General features: G+C 44.1%; 1 protein-coding gene across 2 annotated transcripts in view; it reads left to right on the forward strand.

Annotated features, from left to right (window-relative positions):
• The first annotated feature begins 1,758 nt into the window (after window positions 1-1,758).
• Window positions 1,759-27,790, forward strand: part of LOC128309812 (tyrosine-protein kinase Fer-like) — a 29,994-nt gene continuing 3,962 nt past the window's right edge. Inside the window, exons 1-7 of one of the 2 annotated variants that reach the window (XM_053046289.1) lie at window positions 1,759-2,048; window positions 4,306-4,496; window positions 20,927-21,020; window positions 21,167-21,362; window positions 21,982-22,431; window positions 22,508-22,682; window positions 23,020-25,308. In XM_053046289.1, coding sequence (XP_052902249.1) covers window positions 1,853-2,048; window positions 4,306-4,496; window positions 20,927-21,020; window positions 21,167-21,362; window positions 21,982-22,431; window positions 22,508-22,682; window positions 23,020-25,308 — 3,591 coding nt within the window. In that variant the 5' untranslated portion in view covers window positions 1,759-1,852. The remainder of the gene's footprint in view (window positions 2,049-4,305; window positions 4,497-20,926; window positions 21,021-21,166; window positions 21,363-21,981; window positions 22,432-22,507; window positions 22,683-23,019; window positions 25,309-27,790) is intronic. The other variant, XM_053046290.1, reaches the window with a different exon arrangement.

Genomic DNA, 27,790 nt, shown 5'->3' on the forward strand with positions numbered 1-27,790 from the left:
ATTTATGCAAGGCACAAAACCGTTCCGCGCCGGGAACTGTTTGTTAACCGGTTTCCCGCCTGCCTGCGTCAGATATGATGTATTCCATTATGATCGATAACCAGTTTGGTGATTTTGCGAGCATTGCCATTGGTGGTCGCTAATGAAGCATATCCGCCTGATCCAGTTTTGCCCGCCATGCCACAGGTTGCAGTCGAGGATGCAAACAAAGCGAGACTGTTTCTTTTTTCTTCTCTTGTACAGTTTTGTGTGTTTTTGCTTCTTCATTTACGCGATGTTCTGAACCAGAACGAATTTTTGTTTTGCTCTTGTTGCAATGTGTATGTTTTGCGTGGTGGAGTTTGTTGTTCATATTTTTATGTATTTTTAAAGTACTGCCGACAGATTGTTGTTAAAATAAATCTTAGAACTCCTTTCGATTGGCACAAAAATCTTAGCGAATTGCCCTCGATATTGTGTTTTCATGTTTCATCCACTTCCCTTGTGAGTTGTGAATGATTTTAAATGAGCGGAGATAGGGTTTCAATTGACCATGATTGGTTTTAACTGACTCGCAATCGTATTTACTGCCACTTGTTTGTTTGGCCTCCTTTCTTAGTTAAAATCATGCTATAATTCATGCTATCAGTGTTAGCAAGCTTTATATTCATACACTTTAATGCATCGACGCCCTATTGAAAGACCGTCAGCTGTGCAGAACTTTAGCAAAGCTCACCCAAAACAAAGATGTTAGAATTTTCGTGGCCTTGGTGATCATTTATCTGGTTTGACCTCAAATCTATCCCCCGTTTGAACTTTATTTTCTATAGTTCTATTCCACCATTGGAATGGTAGGATATCCTTACTAAAAACGTTATCATTAACCCTTTATCCTTTTCTATCAGACCCTTCAGAATATCAGAATAAGAATCCTGCTATATCTTCAATATATGAGGTTCTTCTTCTTCATCGGCACGAAAACCTCAACATGTCTGGGTCTGGATGATTGGTCCAGATGTGGTATTTCACAGTCGCTTCATGTCATGTGAAGATCGCGATCGCTCAATATTTGAAGCACCTTAGAATGTTCATCATTAGCTGTTTTTTTTTAGAAAAACAAATCGCTAAATTCATTCAAGTTTTATTAAAATTGAATTATTTACCATAATCTTACTTTATTGTATTCAAGATGATTCCACTAACACTTTTGTTTTCTTTCTTTCTTTTCAGTTCACAATTGCTTCGTAAAATGAGGAATGGACGAAAATATGGAGTAACTAAAGATGATTAAATTTCTCATGATTGCATAGACGAAGCAATCCCTAAAATTATATGAAAAATGTTTTCTTTCGTTACTGTCTACAATTCCCTTAAATATAAAAATAAATACGATTGAAATATTTTCCAAGCTAATGTAGGAAATTCCGTCTTCCACGATCTTTGTAAATCGTCTATAAATTTATGCTCATATACTAGTGACAAAAAGTGTGTGTTTGGAAAATAATATAGAGTGTTAAGTGAACATATCGCTTTAACTGTTTTAAATTCAATTTTGTCCTTAAAATTACGTTTATTTACAATTATATTTAACCGTACTTATGGAAGTATAATAACAAGTTTATTTTTTCCGCGTACAGTTCAAATAAAGTTACCAATTAAGTGCAGTTTGCATGCAGTTCGCACGACTGGCGACCATTAAATCAAACCCCAGTTGGCAGTCGTGTGTGCCAGTGGCAAGTGTTAGTGTGGTCGGCTGATGTGCATAGTGTGACATTTGCGAGTGGCAGCAAAACAAGCGGCAAACGCATCGATCGGTCGAAGCGCACCTTCCAGGGGGTTTTTCCGAAAACAAAACTTCGGTACCCCACCCGCCATGGGGTTTTCGTCCGCACTGCAGGGTCGGGCGGCGCACGATGCGCTGCTCAACCGGCAGGAGGCCGAACTGAAGCTGCTCGAAACGATGAAGCGCTGCCTGATGCAGAAGGCCAAATGCGATCGCGAGTATGCCGCGTCGCTGGCAACGGTCACCCAGCAAGGCCTCAAAATCGATCGTACGGATGATCTGCAAGGTAAGTGTGATAACGGGGAATGATAAGATTGACAGGGAGATTGAGTAATATACTGGGCGCCTCCATATTTTCAGATTTATTTTGTTTAATTAATCAATTGGCTCTTTCTTATGCTTATATCTCGGTAGCAACATTCAAATGATGATGCTCCACATAAACAGTTAAATCTCACCATAAAAGGAAAAGGATGTGATCATTATTCATTCGCATCGCCGTTGATCAATCAGACATTAAATTCTCCCGGAAATGGGTGCTTAACACTCGCCATCGCTCGCCATTCAATCTTCCCCGTTTCGATCTTTTGTTTCACCAGCCTTACCGCAAGCATCGCACAAGTTCCCACGTCCCAAACTGACAACACGGTCGCGCAGCTTTTACTAATACGCCACACGCTTTCCTTCCTGTCGGTGATGATGGTGATGCTTTATTTACTTCGCACGCTTACGCGATCGCTCCTTCGATTTCGCTCGACAAACCCAGCCGGCCGAGCGTCTTTTCGGTTTTATTTCGCACTGTAGCGGTGTGTTTTTATAGCGACGCTTCCATCACGCACCATTGCGTGGAATTCATTTTAAAACTATCATCGACACTCGCACCAGCGAAATGTGTTTCCGATGCGTGCCGCCAATGCTGGGGCGTCTTTGTTGGCGCTGTGCCTTTTTTCTGCTGTGGAAGATGAAACCAAGCGGGATGTTGTGCTGGGAAAGCGAGAGCAGGAACCGTTTGTTTTGGGGTGGAAAACTTTCGATCGTTCCACATCGTTTTTTTTGTGCGCACAACGGATTTGAGTGTGTAACAGATTCGTCGGGTTAGAACGTTTGCTTGCCTAGTGTTGCGTTTTGTTTGCGCTTCGAACGAGACGCAACTTTGCGAAGTGTTTCTTTCTCGTGGTTTTACCGTCTATTTAATCTTTCGTTTTTTGTTTTTTTGTTATCTCCCTCCCCGCATTATTCCTTTCCCTTTTCGTGTGTTTAATACGTACAGCTTCATCCACGCACACATCAGTTATCTCTCGACGAAATTCCATGCCATTGCTTTGGGTCTTTTGGGTCCCGAGGCTATCCGCGCCGATGATCATGTTATTTTTGGGTGTATTTTGTATTGGTGTACGTGCGCGTGTGTGCACGCGTAATTATAGAAATTTGCGGAAATCGAAATTACAACAGCTCCCTATAATGGGTGGAGTTCGTTACTCGGCGGGGTAGGGTGGGAGTTGGTGTGGCTTTTCCTGTTTTATGTTTGTTTCCAATTTATTGCACAGTATTTACTGCGTTGACTTGTTTGTTTGTTCGAAAATACGTTTGAAGATGATGTTGTTTTGAGAAAGATGTAATGGAAAGATGGAGATTGATTAATATAAAAATGAAGTAGTAAACAATTCGTAGGATTTCTTAGCTAAATAACAACCAATTCCTTTTTTATAATTTATTTCACCTACTGTCAAACAAATACTTAACATGAAACAAATTAGCAAACGGGGAAATCCCCGCCCCTACCCCCCGTTTGACGTTTGACTCCCAAAAAATAAACAATTGTATCATTTGAATTTGACTGCATTGTCCGTGTTGAAGGTTTTCTAACATAGACCCGCTGATCTGCGGTGCGTTACCACAACCAGGTTTTGTTTCGTTGGTGAATAGTTAATGTATGCTTTAATGGGCTAATCAAACGTGTTCTACGTGCGCACAAAAATCGCAAACTTCAGCCCAATTGAAGGTAAAGTCACGGGCGCGAAACAATGTCGAATGAAAAGCATAAATTTACGCAACCTATTCCATTAAAATATGCAAAAAAACGAAGCCTTGTTTGGTGAGGGAGTTGTTTTGATGCGTTTGATACAAGAAGCACACAACAATACACACTGGATCTCTAACAAATTTGGTTTGGTTCAATAGTTTTAAAAACAATTTCGAAGACCTATTTTTTGTGTTTTTACTATGGAAAACAAAAATAAAAAATCATGCAACAACTTGCAGTAACATTGGTTATCCTCAGAAAGTAAATTGATAATAACAGAATCGTAGTTTCATCTCATTTTCCAAGTAATTCGTGGAACTCTTGAGCCTCTCGATCTATCTATTGCGGAACCCTGTAAATTCTACTGTTTGTTAAATTACCTTACAAAGATCTTGTTTTGTGTTATGTAATTGTTTCAATTTTTTGTACCTTCTTTTCGTAATGATATTGAATTCAGCTGGAAACAACTTCATCCTTCAGTAATGTGTAATGCTTTGTACGCTTGTTGACCATTCCACAGGAAGTCACATAATGCGAGCGTGGCGAAGCTTCATGGAAGAATTGGAACATACGGCCAAACAAATTCGCACCAACGCGGAACAGCTGGAAACGGTCTATCACGAGAAGCTAGCCAGCTTGTACCAGGAAAAGCGACGCGTCAGAAAACAGTACCAGGAGGAACACACCAAAATAGCCACCCAGTTCAGCCATGTAAGTATGCAACCAGCATTATTCATCAGTTGTCAATAATTAAATATGTATTTTCGAAAGTATTATTCTGTCCGTGTAAAATGGCCGGGTAATTTTCAGAAAAACCCCTCTAGTCAATATTGCGCAGACAAACAAATGTACGGCATGAATTAATACGTGTGCAACACATGTTGACCTTTTTCTGTCACTGCCAATGATGCCCGATGTCAGGTCAGCGTTGTATTATCATGTCTTTCGGTATTATTCCGCCAGAACGATAGCCAGAATGAAATGTGCCCGAAGCATGCAAATGAGAGGACGATCGATGCAGCTTAAAAAATGGGTCAGTTCTAGGCAGAATTCTGCTTGCAAATTATGACATGTTGAGAAATATCTAGTTTATTAACTTGTTTCTCTATTTCCAACACCTGCTGCTCTATCAACACAACATCCAATTAAACTTTCTCCTTGTTGTGTGAACATGCTTTTGTACCAGCACAGGGATAAAATTAGAAATTGTAATGCACTGTACTCTGAGCGCGATGCAGTAGGCTGACTATTATCAACGCTAAAATTCATTTTCCACATTGTACACAGCGATGTTTCCGTAGCTACCAGTTGACCTGGTCGTGTGTGGCTGTGGAAATAGGGCGTTGTGTCATTGCACAAGTATGTCCGACAAACCGAACGAACAGACCAACGGCAGCAGCGAAACGGTTCCGACAGACGGACGGCCGTCGGTGGGGTTGAGAAAATGTTGTTAAACTGTGGTAGCGTGGTCTGGTCACACACACATCGAGTGTCTGGTAGAGATGACTGAGCCATGTAGAACACGGCCCACTAGGATCATTCTGAAAATGGTTTAGAAAACAACAACAAACCCGATGATGTTATTGGTGTCTTTCTCCGCTTTCTCACACACAACAATAGTCCAATGTTTCGTTATGGATTTATCAGGAAGATGATATGTTACGTATCTCGCTAACTGATTTTAATCGTCACATATGTGGTGTATATGTAATTCAGACTTTACCTTCTAAAAGAGAGTTTATTTCACACTAATACAGGCTTTAATACTGACCTTCACAGAAAGGTGTTAAGTATTATTTTCAAACACAAATTATTCAATCAGAATCCAATGGTTACTGCAATGCACTTAAAACCTTATCATTTGAGTTTGTTTGAATCCGTTCCGATTTTGGGCAAATAGATAAACTGGAAAAATCCCCGCATTTTAGTCAAAACCACATCCGTTGTTGTGAAAAATGAACATAACATGAATATTTAGTTTGATTATCTTTTAATCCGATCCCTCTACAACCAATCCAGTACAATGTTTGTCACGCGAGCGTTACTTTTTAAGGAATTTATTTAACACATAAAATTGTTTACATACTCTTATTGACATTAATATCCACATTAAATATTAATACTTTTGCTACTGCGAACATAATGTAGGCCAACGGGGTTTCAGCGCTGCTACAGCGTCATTTGCCATTTTGCTCGCGCAGAATTCAACAAATTTAACCCCAAATAAAGATCGACCGGTGATACAATGTACGGTGGCGCAACGTTTTACCGCAGCCAATTCGTGTGACGTGTGGATACGCATCTTGTCGGTGCATTGCTACCTGGTTCTTCCCCGCTTTGTAGCAATCAATTGTGCACGGGGCCAAAAGTCAAGATCGCTCACGTTGTGCAGCACTGTGCAGCTGTACTTTGTTTGGCTTTTGTTTTTTGCATCAAGTTAGAAAAGAGCCAGCAGCCAAATGCATAAATCGTACGGTAACAGCTGCAAGCTCAAGCGAGAGCGTCATTCGTCATCGTGTCGTCTAATTTAAAACAAAACCACCCCGCCGGTCGATCTGGCACATTGGGTGGCGCACGCTGTTTAGACGGTCAAGAAACGGGGCACGAATCAGGGAGCTAATCATCGAATCAATTAATCCAACACTGACACCAACCAGATCGGGTGAAGTAGGACGACATAAAGGCACACTCTCGTGGCCTGAAGAGTAGTTGGATTTAAGGGTTCTTTTTAACAGACGCATAAGGCAAATAAATATGAAAATTATATTGAGTTCCGGCCACAAAAAAATATACTTTACATACCTATTGGACAACTCCAAACAAACCAAATATAAGTTTGCTTCCAAGAGCCGTTTTCAAAGATATAGTTAGGAAATGAGGAGCTTATGAAGAATTCTAAAATGTTAATCAAATTACAACAAATTGAATTAGATTTGAGGTTATGATGCCCTTCAAATTGAAAAACATAGCATCGTTTTACTAAAAATAATATTACTTCAGTTCCATTTACAATTAAAAGTTCACTCAAGGTTCAATTCTAAATGGTGTTATCTCTTTACTAACTGATCGTTTGCATTGCATTTAGTCAAATTTTAAATAAAGTTTTCAATTCATCTACAAAACAAATAACTGATTAAAGAAAACGCTCACAACCAAGCCAAGACACGACGCTGCGCGTTCAAATTTATTAGCACCAATTATAGGTCAGCCGGAGCTGTCCGCGAGGGTGGCCCCACGGTACATGGTGGTCGTGATAGTGTTGTGTTACCGCCAGTTATTTCCACTAGCCCAACATTGCGAACGCACACAAGCGCAGTGTGTTTGCTAGCGCCACCTTTCCCACCCCGTGGTGTCCGTTTGTTTTATTTTTGTTGGCGGTGGACAATCGTTCACGGTTAGGGCCTTTTTTTGCGTCCGATATCTTAACCGGTTTGCGCGAACGGGGCAGGCAAATCGAATCTTTGCTTCCTGAGCGACAAACCATCGATCGTTTGCGCAAGACAACCGAGGGAGCACCGTGCGCCAGCCCGGCACTGCGATGGAACCGTTGGAACATGGCCAAATTTGAAACGGAGAAAGAGACTCCACCGACCCAGCGGTACGCGCAGTTTTCGCCGATGTATTTGTGCTACGAACATGCGACCATGCTCATGTCCATGCCCAACGGGTGGTGGGAGTTCAGTGAATTAAATGAACAAAATCGGCAAGCAACAGCAGCTGACTGTATAAATAAACAAAAAACCACGCCACAGGTTGGTAAGGGTACGGCTTGCGTACATTGTACCTCTGCTGCAAGACACCCCACACTGTGGGAGGGACAAAGCGCGGAAACACGTGTCAGTTTTGTGAATGAAAATAAAAAGGAAGAAAATCCGGTTCCGGTTGATGAAATTTTCCGAAAAAGCAAAGCGATCACCCACACGGAGCTGCAATTAGAGATGATTGTGGTGTGTTCTGTGCGAGCGCAACGTTTGGAGGCAGGAATTGATTGGAGTTGGAGCTCTAAATGTGAAATGTTCCTATATTTTCACATTTCTTCAGCAGTAGCCCACACACAGCACAGGATAATGCTATCTGGTTAGAGATCTCTGCCTGATGGTCTCCTCATGACCAGCCAATTACCCTCCAAATAGATGATACCTTAAACAAGCTGAGTACGCGGTAGTATGAGATGGGTTTCTTGGAAGCATCATCCACTGTCGGCAATGTAATCAACCGAATTACCCGCCAAAGTGCTGGGCCAACATCGACTGGGTGCCACCCTTAATGTACCATCGAAACAAATAGGGTCATACTATTATGGTCATACTTGTCTGGCAAAAGCACTCCGAGTGCAGATACGAACATAAAAGGGCTTTTAAGGTGGAAAACATATTGGTGATCCAAATTGATAGGGCCAAATTAGGACACAATAGAAACACACATTCAAAAGCATCCACCCGAAGTTGTTTGTGGCGAAACAAATGTGTCTGTTTGATGATTTGACTACGCCTCATCTTTTATATCTCCAAAGCTACAAAACTCCTGTAGTTATAACGAAAATACTCAAAAACTTCCCAACCTTCAATTACACGGGATTTGGTTTAAATGAAGAAACATTGCAAGCTTTCGGACCTGACCATCCATATCCATTTGGATGCCATGTACAGCAATTGCATTGATGTTGCCCAGAGCCGAACATCCGAACACATTCCATTGACGGCATAACGTTCGGTGCGTTCGGTCACTGCGGTGTTCTGAAAGTTGCAAGACGGAAGAGTTGTGTTGGGAAGTTGGGACGACCATGACGCCCAGACGGAATGCTCCAGAACAACAATTGCCATCAATTATCGCAGAATTGATATTAATTGGATTTTAGTGGACTCGATGTTCGACCCGCGGGGGACTGCTTGCTGGATCGAATTGCACTCTTGACTGACCAAACTGGGGGTATCAAGCTGGGATGGGTGAGCATGAGTATTGGATGCCGACAAAGTACGGCACCTGTGTTTTTTTCGAATATCCACAGCAAAATCACAATTGGCAGTTCAAAGAGAAAACGAGCCAATCGTTAAGCTCTCCGAAAATAAAAGGAAGTTTAAACTAGTTTTGTGCAAGTTATGAACTAGGCCACACAGCAAATAGTTTACGAAACGGAAGGGTTTTTTCCTCCAATTCAAAACGTATCTCTCTCGCGTGCGCTTGCGTTCGAAGCCTCATCTCGTCTCACGCCTGACAGCTGGAAAACCAGATGCTACTAAACGCCATTTGTAACCTCCAATCCGAAACCGCTCACACAGGAGTGAGTCAAAATTAGAGCAGCAACCAGAAACAAGAAAAACACCGCGCCCCAGCCTTTCGTCATCGTTATCGAGGAGGATCAGACATCATTTTCCGAAACCCGAACGTTTAGCCTTGGGTTTTTTTCCGATTTTCCAGCTTCAACTAGCATACTAGGCGGTGTGGAAAATCGGACCAGTCAATGCACACAAAAAGATAATGCACTTTCGAAAAAGAGGTCATTAAGAAGATGGAGGGATTTGTTTCTTTGAAAGTAACTCTTCAATTTCTGTTGAGGGTTTTTTTGTCTAAAAAGATAAATTGCTCACTATCGAATAGGGAAGTGTTTATGTGAAGGGCCCAGATGCTTTTTTTTGGTTGATTGACGCACTTGTGCGCTTCTTTTCCACAATGGTTAAGATGAGGTTTAACAGAGTAAGTCATGAAAGCCATGAAATACCACTTGAAAAGTTCCAATCACTCATCATATCAGTTTTTGGGCTTAAGCAGTTCTATCGCAATAATACCGTAAATGTATGTCATAACAGCTTTTTAAAAGTATTTCAAGTTTTCTAGTTCTAGTGTTAATTATTTTTATATTAATACAGTCAAGAATTCTTCATCTCTCAATATTTTCGGAAGAAGATTGAAAATATTTAATGGAAATGTTCCCACGCCATTAAACGGACTACTTTGACCTGCCATTATTAACATGATTCTATTAGAGACAAATGAACAAAAGCGTGTGAAATGTTGCATTTTTCCATACTCACACCCATCACGTGGTCAGTGGCTCGTCAGATAACAGCGGATTACATTAAACGGTGTAATAAAACGCTACAACAGGATGGTCACATTAATGGCCGTTTAATTTCCAGCACTTAATTAAAACCAAAGCACAAACTTCACTTTCCACGTGCCTTGGTCCGTTGGAGAGCACTTTTCCGCTTCGATGACTGTGCGTCGAAAGAAAAGCGTGAAAAGTGCATACATTTCAATGTGGGCACGTGGTGTGTTAAAGTGGCTGTATCGCAACCGGTTAACTACAGTTGTTTGTTACGGTGGTAGCGAAAGAGCAATTGACGTTTGACGTGCCGACAGCCGACCAAACGCCGAGCCGAATTAAACAAATACAGCCGCCGGTGATGATGGTTCGATTGGGATTGTGAGTTAATTGTTCATGATGGTGGTGGAAAATTGAAGATGTACCCCGGAGGGGACAGTAGGTGACGAAGGTGATTTAATAATTCGCCCAACCCCGTCGGACAAATTAACCACCACCGACAGTGGCTTCAAAATCATTCCACCGTTTCTTCAACAAAATCTTCCTTCCATTTCCTTCCCGTCGCCCTCCTGCCGGTGGTGGTCGATCAATTTAGTCAATTTTATTCAATTATTCGCTAACCAGACGTGTGCGCCTGAGTGGGAAGAACCGAGGCGTTTTAAATGGAATGGTTTTTCCGCCGTTTATGGCAAACAGTAGCAAGGCACGGGCAGGAAATCTGGAAGCTATCTGTCTCGCCCGGTTTTTTGCTTTTTACATGGCTTCATCTTATCCGCCGGGCTTAACATCTGCTTTTGACAAATTTTCCATCTACACCATGCCGCGTCGTCAGCTGTCGCACATAAATTGCGCCAAGGCAAGCAACCCGCCTATTGCTCGTTGGATAATTCGCCTGGGAAATTGTTTTTCCACGCTGGCGGGACCGTTCACTTGTCGGCGATGGGGTGGGCTAATTTTTATGAAACCTTCACGCTGTACGATAAACAGTTTCTCACTTTTCCAACTACGCTTTATAAGGCTTGGAATCATGCTGGGGCAGAAACGGCAGCGTTAATTGATCCATGAAACAAGAATCTGCCCTCTTTCCGCGCGGCCGACAAGCGCTGACGGGAGTTAATTGTAGGGTAAAGTTATTGTTATTCTAATTCAACGTAACAAAACGTCTAGTGTGCATAGATAAATTATGCTTTTTGAGGGTGTATGTTTATGCAAATGTTGTAATCCGTTGTTATGTGTAGTGTGTGCTGTGAGCTTTTTCTCCTCTTTACTCGTTTTACTCTTACTGAAGTTGGAACCAGTTGTTTCTTGAGCCAACTCTTTTCTAATTGAAGTGGAATATCTTTACATCTGTTATGAGCTTTTACATGAACTCAATTTTGTACTAAGGTGTCTCAAATCACGTGCTTTGGAAGCTTTCCGATTTGACAGATATTCAGTAGAGAAAGCCAAGTTCGAGATCCTCCCCCAAATCTAAATCTCCCAGGCATCTTAGATCTACCATAATTCATGAACCTCAACATATTCTTGTTAAACTTAGATAAAGATCACTTTACTACTTTATTACTTGATCTTGAAAGTTCAGCAAATTTGAACATTTTTTTTGGAATGTTTTCTATTTAGCACTATTACCTCTGGTGGTCTAATACCAGTCATTCTTCTCTGTCTTCAAGTACTCCTAACGGGAAAGATACTCTTCTGGAAATTAATAAAGCAATGTCCAAAGACGAAAGTTCTACAGTTATTGCATGTTGAGGTTTAAAAATACTTCAACAAAAGATCAATTTTGTCGTGAAATATTGTATTTTTGATTGAATTTCTTCATTTCATGTTGAGTTTATTTCAAATTGTTATGCCTGTCGCTTTAATAATATTACTCCACTATACACCCTATGCCAACCAGAAGGATGCCACATCGAGACTTGAAAATGGAAATGAAAACTCCAACCCCAATCCCCAATGGAATTGCAGATTAGATGACCCGAATATTTCGTGCAGCTGCTCAGGGAGGAGGGGATGCACTATTATTTCCCTGTCTCGAAAGAACCGGTCAATTGGATGTGGGTACTCAACCATGATAGGGGCTTTGATCTTCACCTTGTAGCAGCAGGATTGCGTGTGAGGCAGGTCAGTCAGGCAAAACACTCCCTTGGAAGCACCTTGCACCTTGGGCCGAGGTTTGCCGTTTTCTTTTTCTCACAAACCAGTTCTGCAGTCCTGCTGCAATGTCATTCATTCGGCTGCACCGCCAGCGTGATGTACCGCTACGTTTAGTACATCCACACGGACAGGTTATACAGGACCGGGATCGAAACGGTTGACCAAACGGTTGCGGTGGCGAGGGTTTGCCTTGTGAGCTCATTTTAATCCCAAATGAATTCCGACGCGAAAATTCCCCACCAACTGTCCAAACTCCCAGGTCTCCAAGCATGAGAGGCCCAAAGCATAGATTTAGCATTCTGTTGGTTTATCTTCTATTACTTTTGCTATTGCGATTTATTAAATAAAACAAGAACTTTTCTGTTTATGTCTTACAAATGATTTCCTGCTACTAAACGTAAAGATCTTAACCAAAGCAGATTCATAAGAATAGCAAAGCACAGGCACAGTCATTTGTATGAAAGCACCTCGTACAAATACCAACATCTCCTCACCGCCGGTGTTGCACAATTTTATGCAAAAAGTTTCCGCTGTCTACCGTTGCTTTGTTGTAAAAGTTCGATTTTACAACCAGAACGGAACTGACTTGAAATTATTCTTCCACCAGTTGGTGTTTCATTGCACGGAAGTAACCATAAAGTTAGCATTATGCGTCAACATAAAAGTAACAACCCGCCCGGTTCGCCGGTGCAAACATTTTACCGTACACTCATCCGGAAGCATTGCATGTATGCAGCCCTTGTTCCGAGTGCAACATGTTCCAGTGTCTCGTCCAGTGGTAGAGGAATGGTGTGTGCATTAATGTGTAATGGCTTCATTTACTGTACGAAGGATATTTATTCTTAATAATGCATGAAAATTTAACCACTTGAACGTGTGAACGTGGCTGTTCCTGCACAAATGAACACCAAAATGTGCGTCCAAAATAATATTTATGCTGTATTGTTTATTGTACGGATCATATTATTTTTTAACACAAACCTCTGATAAACATTTCCATGCAGCACTGTCAGACAAACAAATTCAGTCATGTATGGCTGTAAACGAGGAAAACTTTCCAGAAAACAGGAAATCTTCCAGAGCTCAAAAAGCTAAAAGTATAACTGCAATGCACAGATGCATTTCCTGGTCCTGGGGAACTCTTATGCTTCATGGTTGTGGCGAATAATTTATGGAGTTTGTACACCTCTGGGCACTCGTTCATATGCATTATAAGTTTTGGAACTTATTCCACTAAAGATTAATTTCGTGGCGTGGTTAGTAAATGCGTCGTTTAAGAAAACTGCATTCTGATCTATTTATTCTTCTCATCAACAATTTCAGCTTTCGAATTCGAACAATAAGCATCGTAGCAACTTGACCTAGAATCACTGATGATTCAGAAACCTGATACCAGTGATACATGCAGTTTAGAGTCGGATATATTCGTAATCCATTTCCTAAGTTACAGTTTACAACTCCATACAGTGTTTTACAGTATGAATCATAAAAGTTTTGTAGTTTGGAATAGTGGGAATTGTACGAAACGATTTGGTCGCAGTGGTTTCACCGATGATTCACATTGTTTTTTTTGTTGATGCTGGTAATTTTCATCCGGCCGCTTACTCATCGTGCAATTATCGGTGGTATGTAGCGGTGGCCAAACTGAAGCATGTGCCAAAGAAATTCAGTGCCACCGGAGTCCCTAAACTTCTCCTTCGTTCGGTAATGATGCCGGATGACGCATGATGATTGAGTGTATTCTTAGCCAAAGATGTAAGAACCTCTTGCAAATGAATAATAAAATTTTATTTATTTCACACAACAATTTGCCTTCTAACGTGTGGGGCACCCAAACATGTTTTACTTCCTCCCCAAAATGGGACAAAAGTGACTGCGGACTGGGACCATGGCTTACACTGCAGCAAAACTGCATTCCTTCTGATGTGTCTCACCATTGCCATCTCTTCCGAGCCGACCCTAACCCGACAAACCGGAACCGACTCGGCCACCGATCACCCCGCACGAGAAAGGGATTGTGTAGCGTTTCCCATATGTGTTTGTGTACTTCTTTTTATCACATTTCAATCGCGTGGTAAGGGCGCTTTTCTTTCCACAACAATTTGATTTGTTGTGCAAATGGACGGGTTTTCCCCCGTCCCGGTTCGAAGTTGTTTTCTTCCCTTCGTCCCGATTGCACTGGCGTTGTGTCAGTTTCAATCACATCTTAAACATAATCCTATCTCGAAGCAACGTAATGGAAACCGTAGCTTGATTAAAACCTCCGGCGAGCTTCCGTCTTTTCTACTTGTAACGACGATAAAATGTTGCCTTGCGACAAGGATGCAATTTTCAACCGAATCGAAGGAAAAACACACACCCCGATCCCGGTTTCTTCATGTGTGTTAGATAGGAGTCGGGCTCACACGAGATATAGGAGAGATACGGCGAGAAAAAGGGAATGAAAACTCTTCGAAGCAGAAGTGCGATCGAAAATCAAGCCCCAGGGTGGTGCCGGGTCGTTTTTGGTACTATTACTTGTTTCCTATAAAAGCTACAATATTCGGTGGCTGCACCAGTAGCTGGCCCATCCTCCAAACAAATCCTTCCGCCACTTCTTGTGTGCAGTGTTTCGTAATACATTTTATTTCTCTTCGTTACTACCATCGTCGTTTTATCGGAGCTTTTATTTGCTACTAAATTTTCCTTCTTTGTGCTGCACTCGTGCACGATTATGGCGCGAGAATGGCGGAAAATGAAAAACTCAAGCACGGAAGTGTGGAAATTGTCGCCTCTCGTTTTTCAGCAGCTTCAATTCACACCACATTCCGGTTAGATTTTGTTCAAGCGTCTCTCTCTCTCTATGGGGCGGTACTGGTATAGGTCCTGATAGGGTGATCCTGCCGTTCGGACAGTGAGGCAACAACTTTAATAGTTAAACTTCCACGTGAAGGACTTTTGATTGTGTTTTTCCTCCCAAGGATACTTTTGCGTTCCTTTCGGGCGAGGCATCAATGAAAGGAAGTTGTATGAAAATGAAACAAGTTTGCGAATAGATTCGGTAACTTAAGTTTGTTCCGAACATTCGGATTGTTTTCATTGTGCGCTATCAGTATTCGGTTGGGGCAGGTTAGTGACTTTTATGGGAGGTTGTTTTAGAAGAGGAATCCATTTGGGAAGCAGTTTGTTATGCATTGTTTTAAGTTGCATAGTTGAATTGGAATTCGATGGTTTCAGGTGGTTTTCCAGACATAGAATGGCTGCCAAACGCGAATCTCCATAATTCGCATTAGTAAACACCATTTCGATCCTCCTACTTAACTCTATCCTATCCTCCATCATATCCTAACTAGATACAATAAAGAAACGTTAATAAACGCCATAATGTTTACAGTAATTAGATAAAACAATACGTCTTAGAATGAGAATCTTCCAAAACATAGAGACATTAAATAATGAGCGCCTTTCTTAATTTTAAATTGCAACCAGTTTCACTAATACTCGTCAGCATCAACTGTGTCCACATTTATTGTTTGCCACGCCAGCAAAACGGATGCCAGATGCCAGCTCGAAAACAAGTGCATCTCAGTGCCAAAAGCGCTCCGTGACTTCGTTTGACTTCACCGGTGCACCGCGAAAGGAAAATCACCTTTTCTAGACTACAAAAACAGCGAGAGGTGTCCGCGCATGAACGTGACCGTCGAAAGGATGCGAACACGCGAACAAACGAGCTCTACCAGGCACCAGCGCCAGAGGAGTGCCTTCGCTTCCGGAATAATGATCTTGCACCCAACCCCACCGTGTCGGCTGGAAGCGAGTGGCATTATCCTGGCACAGCGGGTAACAAACTCCTTGTGGGTGGAATTACCAAAGGCTACGGTAAGGGTGGCACGCAACGAGGCAAAAACGAACGAAGATTTCTTCGAACTTTTGCCAGACGTCTGGAGCGAGATGAATGACGGCGATAGAAGAAATTCCTGGCTCTCGGCGTACAATGCATCGTGCATCTGTACTTCCTCTTGGTTGCTTGCTCCTTTTTTTTTGTTATTTTATCAACCATCCCAGCCATACTACAGCATCATTTGATCAAGTAGCCGACGTCGCTGTGTAATCGATTTTGCCGTCCAGCAGGACTCTGCGCAGCAGACATGCGAGTTTCATTCGGCAATTCGGACGATGCACTTCTCATACCACCCACTCGTAAGGACATTCTTCGTCTGGGTAGCACGAATAGCTACGGTGCAATGGCAGAGCAAGTTGCATCTTCGCTTATTCTGGATGTGGATAGAAAAGTATGTTCTTGTACAAGTGTGACAAGTGAGGCAAGGAATTAAATCATCCTTGCAATATGTGCTACGTCAACTTGAACAGAATCGCAAAATGGCTCCGAATTCATCAATTGAACTCAAGAACCCTGTTTATACATTCCGCAAAACCTCACGATTTGACACAAAGCGTCAAGAATGCAACAGCTGAGACGAGAGAAGCTGGAAACGGCTACAAATAATTAATGACAATTGAGGTACGAAAATCCAAGCAACCGTCGCTCCATGTGCCAAATCGTGTTACTTTAATTATCCCTCCAAAGAACCTTCTATTGCCAAGCGGGAGGGTAAAGTCGTCAGGCTGAAACCTTCACTCAACTGCAATCGATCGTTCTTCCCCGCTTTAGCGTCATTTATCTTACCTCACACAATGTTGGGAACACGGTTAGGAAGTGCATTGATTACAGGAACACTCCGTCGTCCGTACGGAGTGCGGAAGGAAGTGGAAGTTTTAAATTCCTCATCATTCGCTGCCTCGTAACAGTTCGTGATCGATGTCTAGAAGGCATCAGGGAAGAAGAAGGTGTACAATGTCTGTTTTTAACACCATTGCAATCCTCCATTTGATGATGATTGGCCGTAAATCGCTAAATGGAGAAACATTTACAGGGGTTTCAAGTTCAAGTGGTAGTTTGGAGATCGCTTCACGATTCTTTTCAAATTGAAGTGGAAGTAGTGAAGGAATTTATGGGATCTTTTCAAAGATCTCAAACTTTAGTCTTGAAACTTGAAAAGCGTTTCAACATGACAGATGTGTCAGTCGCGAGTTACTCATCTACCGCAAGCCATTCCAGCTCATTAATTTGACAAGTTTCCAGACATCCTAAATATCCGAGGCAATACTGAGGAATTTGTACTGCTATAGGAATGAGCTACAACGAATGATTGTTCCAAAAATGTTATTCCAATATCCTTCTATGTCCAGGAACTCTTCTTCTTGTAGGAACTCGATGTCCAGCCGGATAGATCCGAGCCGCTATCAATATCCTATACCAATATCGCTCAATGTCCAGGAATTATATGCAGTTTTATGATAAGAACGAAATCAATATGCGAGAAGTTTCTTGTGTATCGAGTTTTGTCCATTAAAATTTGTCGCTTATACAAGTATTTGATGTACTTTACGTGGCTTGAACGCGCAATACACCATTGACCGGCGATGTAGCGTGCTGGTTTTAATTGATGCTAGCATTAAATTTAATTACATCTTCCCCTGTACCCGCTATTCTCTCGTAAGCTGGTAGTGCACGTAGTCTTAAAAGCCTACAATCTGGTGACCATGTTCGGGTCATCTCCCGACGGGAAACAAGAACGATATCCATACAACAATATGAGACGTAACATGGGAGCCACAATGCTTATGCTAACCGACATAACAGGAGGACAATACGCTTGTTTAATGCACGGTGTACGCACAGTTAAGTGCTGGTGAAACGTTTGTTAATAATCACCTTCACCAGATGTGTCAGTAGAACTTCGGTCACCGAATGTTGGATGGTGCATTATGTCACGCATTAGGTGTGCGTGTGTGTCGGTATGTGCCCGTTTTTCCTTCAGTTACATCGCCCCACAGTACAATGGGCGGTGTGTGAGATGCATTCCAATGTTAAGATGCATCATTGGATGCAGCTTTACGATGAAAGATGAAAAAACAAAAGTGAGTGTGTGTGTGACTAGATGGAAAACATTCCATCTACCGGTTGGCGCATCGCTCTGCTATGTCAGTCTTCCAATGTAGATAATTATTATGCATGTTTGGTGCTTATCGCGGTGCTATGGCCGATGCACTCCCTTGTGCATACGCCGCAGCGTAGCTGAGAAAATGTTGCGCCGCACGCATTCAGGCACAACATTAAATGCAACAAAACAACATTGGCCCTGCCGGTGGGCCCCCAACGGATCGCAAGTAAAACAAGATCAACCCGAAAAGGTGCATTACGCGACCCAGTTAAAGCGGCTTAGCTCACATCGGACGATGCCGTGTGAACTGTAATCTGTATGTTAATGTAGCTTCTCCTTTCTACGGCTGCTCCGGAAAGCCGTCCGAGATAAACACCGGGCCACACCGGGAGGAGAAAACGCACGCGGCAAACATAATCTGTGTCAGAATTGCATCCAGTGCAAGTGCATTTAAAATGCATGTAGTTGCATGTAGTTTGTTTATTGTTGTTTTTTGCTTGCATCCCCCCCCGCCATACGCATTATCTCGCCTTTGTGCTTTCCGATCAGATCAGTTATGCGTTTTTGCTGCACCGCACCGCAACTGCTGACATATTTCACCCGGCCAGGTTCACAGTACACCGGACACGCGAGGAGCGATATTTATTCTGGCCGAACTAGAACACCGCCGATGCGAAACTTCACCGATGGTGAGAAACAGGTTACACTTTTCTCTTTTGATCCACTTTTGGAGTTTTGTTTTTGCTAGACAAGTGAGAGTTTTATTGAGCGGCGATCGCGTTTTGCGCTAAGGTAAATAGAATAAATTGTTTTTGTGAGCAATTTGTGCTTTATTTCGCATCATAAAATGCATCGGAATTTAACAATATTCGCAACATTACAGCATGGAACGGATGAAATCGCAGTGAGAAGCTTTTAAAGCGTAAAGCGCGTTATGGTCGGAATGTCCAACGCGGGAAGGTGGGGACCCACATAACATCCCAACTGAATGGATGGAGGAGGTCACACCGAAACTCGCAGCCTTTTGTGTTGCGCGCTTTGGTGTGCAGCGTAATGCAATTTGTAATCAGCTCGCAAAGAAGATTGGCTAGTGCAACGGCACGGCAACGAATTGCGGGCGCCTGGCAGTGGGATTCATCGGGTTTCGCCCACAGGTGACTGTGGCGCACCATTCCCAAACTCTTCCCGCATGTACCGCGGCTAATGAGCAAAAGTAATTAAAACCCGCGTCTTTGGCGCATTTCATCAGAACAACGTAATCAGCAGCAGTGATTTTATCATTTATGTAATGTTTATTAGCGTGGATCGGGTGGTTCCTTCGTATGTGCGAAAGCTTGGAATTTTGTTATACATTAATTAATAATAATATTTTCGGATACTAATGTAACTAATGATAATTTCGAAAAAGCGAAACAAATCGTTTGATAGAACAAAAAAATAATCAAATTAAACCAACCGTAAAAAATTTTTTTTCACTTCTTCACACTCCAGAGAGTTACTAATGCAAAAGCTGGCGGAGTTCCAAAACATGGTAACCCCATTCTGGCACGATTGCTTTCGATAAGAGCTTTAAGTATCTGTCTAAATGATCCACGGTAGAGTTGGGTCACAGGAACTAAACCTGTACAGTTCGATCAGTTATTTAAAGTGAGCGAACGAACGACGTTCGTTCAATTATGTTACTGAAGTTCGCAAAGGTGAACTATCTACATAAACAAGTAAGGTTGCGTTAAATGTAAAAGTAACTATACGAGCTGTAAAGTAGGTAGTACGACGGACGTTTAAATGCTTGTAATTCAAATTGAACTGCCGGAGCGATCTGTTACGGCAGGATGAGCGAACTATAAGAGACTAAAGAACGACAGATCTGTACCGTTCATGGAGTTCTTCACAAAAAATGAACTGGTTCGCTCAATTTAATACAAACCTATTGATTTACCCAACCCTAATCCACGGTTCTGTAGGATTGTATCCCTCTGAACAAACCGGAAAATGGTATCAAAAGTTTAAAAACAAAAGAAATGTAGAAATGTTGCACATTTCAATGTGAAAAAAAGTTCCATCCATGGACAGGGGGCAGTGTGATTTTAGAGCACACCAGTGCTCCAAGCAACTCCAACGCGGAGTCATCAATCTTCGTCGCAAGTAACGTGTTGAAAAGCACTCGCGTTGTTTCATTCTTCCAACTTCCAACGCGATATCATTGAACGAACAAAAACAAAAATCCATTTCAATCACCAGTGCATCACCAACGCTGCTGGCTATCGGGCGGCAACTGAGCCCTCCTCCTGCCAGACCGTGGAGTGTCGATCCGGGTTGACCACAAACCGTGCTCACTTTCAAATCTCCATCGAACGCTTTGCCTACAACTACAACTCGGTTGCGTGGTATCCTTTTGGAGCGTTTTGGTGGAGCCAGTTGGTCACATGTGTCCCTCACCCTCCCGTTAGAACCGTTTTGCTGCAAAACTGCATTTGGGAAATTGCATTCAAATGGATCCCAATCACGCACACACCAAATTGATAGTCTGGATTGTGTGTCTGTGTGTGGAGCGCAAAATGGAGGCAGCCAAAAGGAAAAAAAACGCTCATATGCGAACCACCAGTTCCGGAGCAAAGGTAACAAAGGTCTTGGGGTGAATTCGGCAGGGCAGGGCGAAAAGGTTAAATCAAATCTCCTTTACGTGACATCGGTACGAGGGTGAGGTTTTGCACTATGATTTATGGCACACCAGGGACAGTTTATTGTACAGCAGTGCGGAGCCGTTGTATTGCCCGGAACGGCAAGGACTGTGCACGGCATTTACATAAACTAGAACCTTTTTGCATATCGCAGAATTCGTTAGAAAACGGTAGAAATGTAGACGTTTGTTACAGTTTAAAATGTTATTTCTCGTAAGTTATTGTTTAAAGTAAGCAATGAAGTTATATGTCTATCTTCACTTCCACTTTTTGCAGCTCACAGAAGACGTCGCGCGAAAGAAAAGCGAGTACCAGAAGCATTTAGACTACTACAAACTGCTGCGAGGTCGGTTCGAGGAACACATCAAATGTAAGTCAGTGATCCACGCGTTGGGCACGGTCACTTGCAGGCATGCTTGACAGCGGTCCTAGCGCACCATGGCCCCGTAACACTGTTTGTTTATTGTTAAAGTTGAAATCCTCCCTCCTGCACTGTAAATGTTCGCTCCATTTCAGCCGGTCGGTCCGGACGGAAGCTGGACGATGTCATCGACAAGTACCAGAAGGCCTGCCGGAAGCTGCACCAAGCGCATAACGAGTACGTCCTGCTCATCACCGAGGCGGTCGAGGTGGAAAAGGACTTTCGGACGATACTGCTACCCGGGCTGCTCGAGCACCAGCAATCCCTTCAGGAAGGTTTCATTCAGGCGTGGTAAGTAATGGGCATGGTCCGGCGGTGGTCCATTAAATGCAGACACGACTGAGCACGGTCCTGCCGCAAGCACGGTTGGGTAGTCGACCGGAATTAGTCAGCAAATTATGCGCGCGCGTCGGCACACCGCCCGGAGACCATCGGAATGGCCCAAGAGTAATTTGGAATGGGGATTGCCTGGAATTAATTTGATTAACATCCGGTCAAAGGTGGATGATGGTTGTGGGTGAGAGATAAAGAGAGAGCACTGGAAGTCCAAAGCCCAATCTCTAATGTCGGGGCTGTCGGTATCCCTGTCATGTTTGCTTCCTGCCACTTCCATCCACAGTACAGTCAAATCATGCTAGCAATCTAATTTATGAAAGTCACGCCGGCCCTCTGGGTAGGTCCTTGGTGCTTGGGCCTCCACGCACAACGCATCAACAAGTGAAGAGCTTGAATAATGTTGCTCACATTTCATCGATCGTTATGATCACGAACATGATTTATTGGGCCCTAAATTTGGTATCGACGAAGGATAGGGTTTTCATCTAGAACTTCCCAGAATTCCTTCGATCTCCAGTTACCGTTCAAGTCTTCTTGTTTCTAATTTTCATTCCACTTGCTCGTTTTCTTCCAGGAGCAACCTGCTACAAGAGATTGCAAAGCTGAGTGACATGACGTCGGAAAAGTTCGTCGATATACAGCAGCGCATTGAGTCGAGCATAGCGGGAATCAACTCCACCGAGGAGTATCGTGAATTTACGGAGAAGCACAAAACCTCACCGACCGCTCCGGTCATTTTCCAGTTCGACGAAAGTCTCGTCGAGGATAGCCTCGGTAAGCTGCAAGCGAACACGCTGACCGTAGACAACCTGACCGTGGATTGGCTGCGGGGCCGGCAAACGGAGCTCGAGGGTACGATCAAAGATCTGCAGGAGCGGCAAAACAAGCTGTGCGGTGATACGAACGGTACGAATGGTGCTGCCGGCAGCAGTCCAGTTAGCACGCCCGGTACGAAACCCTCCACACCCATACTGAACGGCTCCAATAGCAACGGTGCGCTCGGCAAAGATCACGCCGTTAACAAGTAAGTGAGAGCACATAGTAGGCTGTGCGGAGCAGTTTAAATCATGTCTAACGTTTTTCTTTCGTCCAACGAACAGATCGTCCAAGGAGCTGAACACACTACGCTGCCAAGAACGATCAACGCTCAAGCTGGTTGACATGATCCGTTCGGCGCTGAATGAAGTTGGCTGTGAGGAGCTGCCATCCGGTTGTGATGACCTGTCCGTGGAGCATCTGATCGAGAACAAAAAGTCTGTCAGCCAGGATCTTTCGGTAAGTGTGTGTGTGTCCCGAATCGGAATCGTGTTTTTATGGTAACATGCGTGACGATAGACTTGAATGTCCCTCTGTTGAAGGAATCCTCAACGAAAGGTGTAGCTCACATTACTCCCATTTGTATTGTTCCATCATAATGCAACATTTGGTAACGGTGATGGTTTAATTTGGCGATTTTGTTTTGGATTTGGAACTAACGTAAAGCCACCCTGGTTTTCTGTTTCTCGCTGTTTCTATTCTCATCCCTATCTTCAATATCTTCACACGGTCTTTCATATCGGTGCTTTTGATATCTACCATCTATCATCATTTTATGTGTGGGCATAATGTTTAGGTGGACAGCTCACTACAGCATACCTCCACCGCGTTGGGTCTCTTCTCCTTGCGCACTGGTGGTGGCGGCGGCGGCAGCAGTGGTGGTGGTGTGATGTCGATGCTAATGGAACAACTCAGGCGCAAATCTGGGCCGCCAACCATTTCAGGATCAAGCACCGCCGGTAAGACACCACGGTCCGGACCAACACCGGTGCAGACCCCTAAACCGGGCCATCGAGGAACAACGGTAACTAGCGCTGACAGTGATCCTTTGTGTGCGACCGTTGCGTGTCGTGTTCGTGTTGCTTCGGGGGGTGATCTTTCACGGCCCGCCTCTAACCCTGCCCGGTCGGATGGGACCGAGGCGGACACGTACGCGGAACTCCTTCCCGACGGAAACGATTCCGACCATCGACTGTCGAACGTTTACGTCGACATGGAGGCGTGTCTGTTGCAAGCGCTCGATGTGGAACGATCGTTTGAGTATACTAACATTAGTAGCTGCAGCCGCAAGCAACCGCTGCTCGCATCCGCGGCGCAGGATAGCTTTGGCGAATCCGAACTGCCTAACCCAACTAACACGGACCATCGCCATGTGCCGCAGTATAGACGTTTACGCACGCAAGCTAGCAGTGAGGATAGTGAAATGCATTTGCTTAACCACCGGTACCACGGTCGGGCAGCGGATGAGCACGACGACGACGATGAAGGTGGCAGTGGCACCACAGCGGATGACTTGAACGATTCCAAAAACAATCTGCTTCGGGACGAAAGTTTCGACGACAGCCAACGGCAGGAAGCGTCACCGTTTCATGGCATTGCCGATTGTTCGTGGGCGCAGGGTTCCGCAGAAGAGCTGGAAGGTGACGCTAACAAGTATCTCACGATGAGGAAGGAGGGATCTGTGACCACCGTTGAAACGAGTCCGTCGAAGACGCTTGAAGATCAGTGGAAATCGTCGATTGAGCGACATCTGGACAATATCGATGCGCTCAACCAGAAGCTAGACGAACACCAACGTTTGGCAGCTCGGCTGTCCGAGGAATATGAGTACATTCGCGTTCAAACGCTACGACCCGGTGCTTCGATACAGCAACCACCGAGTCATTCCAACCCATCCAAACCACCGGTGACGTTCGAGAAGATGCATAGCTTCCGGGAGAAGATAAAGCGTCGAATCAAAGGATCGAAGGCGGACGGTGATAAGGCGGATCGTTCCGTATCTCCCGATACGCCTGATCAAGGGGAAAGCTTTTCGGGTCGACTGAGAAACCGCATCACAGCCCACCACACTCAGCGACAGTTTCGCCTCATGAAGGACACGGACTCGGCAAGCCCATCGACCGATCGGTCGCTAGCGGAACGTGTCCCGAACGGTGCGTCCGCTAACGGTCGCAAAAAGAAGAAACGTAAAGCATCGAAAGCGAATCGAACCGCACAGCAAAGGCAGCAGAACCGTCTTCTTGGTGGAGGTGATGCACAGCAACGTCAGCAACCGTGCCATCCCCAGCAATCCGAAGACGAGCTTTTGGCCGAAGAAAATCTTGGACTTTCGCCCGAGCACAGTGGTCCAAAGGCTGGTGGTACATCCTTCTCTCAAACTGTCCGCGCTACCTGGCGAGAACTTATGCACTCCACCAACAAGGTGAAGGATTCTTCCCTAAATCTTACCCTCCGATCGGATAGGCCGGAGGAAAAGCTCGACCTGATAGCGGATCAGGATCGGCAAGGGTTGCTCTCGATCCGGTTCACATTTTCCGACGGTGAACGAAAGCAAGAGACAGTGGAAGGAGCGTCCGATTTGAACGCCACCGGAGACTACTGCGTCCCGTTGCTTGTATCCCGAACCGAAGACAATAAGTTGCAAGACGTTGCTCCGGAGCCATCCCAACCGGAGGCAACACAACGGGGAAATAAAGCGGGACCTAATAGTCTGAAGAGCAATCTCCGAGACAAACTGACAAAGCTGGTGCACAAAAAAACCTCCTCCAGCAATTCCTCCTTGTCGGCCAGCCGATGGACCACCTCGCCGCAAGTTTGTCGTACGTGTTCCAAAAGGATTGTGCCTCGTTCAGGTGATGGTGTCGGTATACATCCAAGTCGTACGGTGTTGGATTTTAGGAAAGAATTCCCCGATATTGACATCTGCGAAGGGGACCACGGTAGTTGTGCAGGGGATGGTGTTCAGGTTGATGCCCAACAGTGGCCACTTTCGGAGATGATCAATCTCGAGTACGAAGATATCGATGTGCTAACGATCAAGCCCCATAAATTAATCGATCCCTCCGAGGGTGGCGTCGGTGTGAGTGTGAGTATTGGTAATCTTGTGCGAGCATGCGCTCGTGATTGCATGGGAATTACATTGCTTCTTCATTTACTAGTTGTTTGTTTGTTTGTTTGTTTTTTCTATTCATTGTTTTGTGCTTCTTCAAGTGCTTTTATGTAACAGTTGTTCAATTAGTATTAATTCCCTTACTTTGCATGCTGTCTTATTACACGTTTTACACTATTAATCCTCTCGTAGCACCTTTCTTTAATTAAGTTCTTTACTTGTTTTAGTTAAGTAAACGTTTATGAATCAGTGAGCAGCCTTGTTGTCGGTGGATACAAAGCAATAACTCATCCCTCCACTTACCATCTACATCATAACGGCTAACGGCTCGTCTTTGACCCAAATAGCGAAAGGATCAGCACACGCACTACATTGCACTTTCCCTTCATTGCGGTACATCACCATCGGCGAGGAATTGGTCCCGATTGCACAATTTCATCCATTCCGACAAGACACGTTATTTGTGGTCTTGTCCCCACCCTATTGCACAACCATGCCGGTACGCAGTACTTAGCGACGTTAGAACGACGACGCTGTCGCGTTTTGCCGCCTTCTCGTCTTCTCACCGCCACTTATCAACCGATCAACCAATCACTTCGAATTCGTTCCGCAGTGACCTTTCGCAGCGACACAATCACCACACGTTGACATTCACAGATGATGGTGTTTTTTATCACTTTTTTCTTTCTATCGCGCTCTCTTCCCAAAGCCCTTTTCACCGTCGGTTTTCGATCTGAAGGGCAGGTTCAAAACATTCTCAATTTGCTCGATCGACGCATTTAGAATTGCCACCATTATGGCGTGGCGAGTGATTGGAAAAGGGTGGGCAAAAAAAAACCAGGGGAAAATTGCCGCGAGACGGCAGTAAATCAGACAAACATGTGCTGCGCGCATTTAAAACAACGCGCACCGGATGAACAGTGTTTCCTATCCCGCAATGATTTAATTTTATTTTTAATATGTTTACCCGTAGAGTAAAAAAAATAGGCAGAGTCACACACACACACGCCAAACGCGTTAACGCGTGATGAAATCTGTGATGGAGACACAGCATCAGCGGCACGACATTAGCATGCCATCACAGTGTGCAAAACGTGTTTGATTGTCATCCCATTCGACAAAGACAAACGTGCCCGGCAACGTCTGATAAATTCTGCAAAGAAGGGCTTAGTGTTTATTTTTTTACTACCACTAGAGCATCTCCGTACGGGTGGAATGTGACGCTGTGCTTAGTGATAATCTTAATCATCACTCACATAATCCATCGAAAAACCAGAGCCTAGACTCACACACGCAGCGCACAGTGTGGCGAATTTTCACGATCACGTATGAAAATTCACGTTTTTTCCGTGTAGCATCCTGCCTGTCTACGCACGGTATGCTTTTTCCACCCCTGCATCCCACTTTTTACAAAAAAAAAACCACCACTTGAGATCGCGCACGATCGCCACCCAGCAATAGCGGCAGCTCTTTGTTTGACACAGACGCTCTTTCTCTCTCGCTCGATCGCTTTTCACGTCCATCCAGAGTAAAATTGGGAGGGAAAAATGCGCTCGTTCTGTCCCCGGTTATGATGGTCAGTAAAAAATTAGCTACCACCATGAATAGAGGTGCGCTTATGTCCGCGTAGTTCGCGTAGTGCGCGGGTGTGAAATGAAGTAGGCCTAGAGTTAGTGAAGCAGACAGGCAGTTAAGGTACTAATTGAATGAATGAAGAATGATCTGGAAAAACTAGATCTCTTGTTTAACTATAGTTGAAATTTGATACGCGGAAAAGTGACCACATAACTTGAAGAAGCGGTACTGTATCGGATCGGTGTGTAAGTGTGCATTCACAATACGGGGCAAAAGTGAACGGAAAATAATTTCCCAGCGAAAAATGAGCAGTACAGAGATCAGCACCACTGCATCGACATCGTCCTCGTACGAAACCGATAGCGTCTATCACAACTTCCTGTTCCCGCCGCGGCCACCGGTGCGCAAGAAACGCATCCGAACGCTGCTGATGGTAAACATGGTTTTTGCACAAAATCACCCCATTTTGCCGTCCATACATGTGTGTGGCGTAACTTTAAATCCACACCATCGAAAGGATTACGGACACTTTAAAGAACGACACACAACCATCGCGTACATCAGTAAAATCATCCTTAATCCATCGTTCGCCTTAAACTCTCCTTATTCTCAATCTTTTTCTTTCGTCCTACTGCACCTCCAAAAATATGCCTTTCGTTCGCCCGTAACGTTCGTCACCGACGGTCGTCAATGTGTTTGAACGGTGGAAAAATACGTCACGCGCCGCGCACCATACGGAAAATGTTGGGATCCTGCGGCTTATGTCTGTACTTTTGGTCATCATCGTACAAACACCCGAAACATGGTGTTCCATACCTTGCTACCGTGCCGTGGTTTTGCTTCGTCTCTCTCTCTCTTTTCGATCTTATGTGCGTGGGTGTTG

Source organism: Anopheles moucheti, chromosome 2 (assembly GCF_943734755.1).
Source record: "Anopheles moucheti chromosome 2, idAnoMoucSN_F20_07, whole genome shotgun sequence".
NCBI classification, from domain to species: Eukaryota; Metazoa; Arthropoda; class Insecta; order Diptera; family Culicidae; genus Anopheles; species Anopheles moucheti.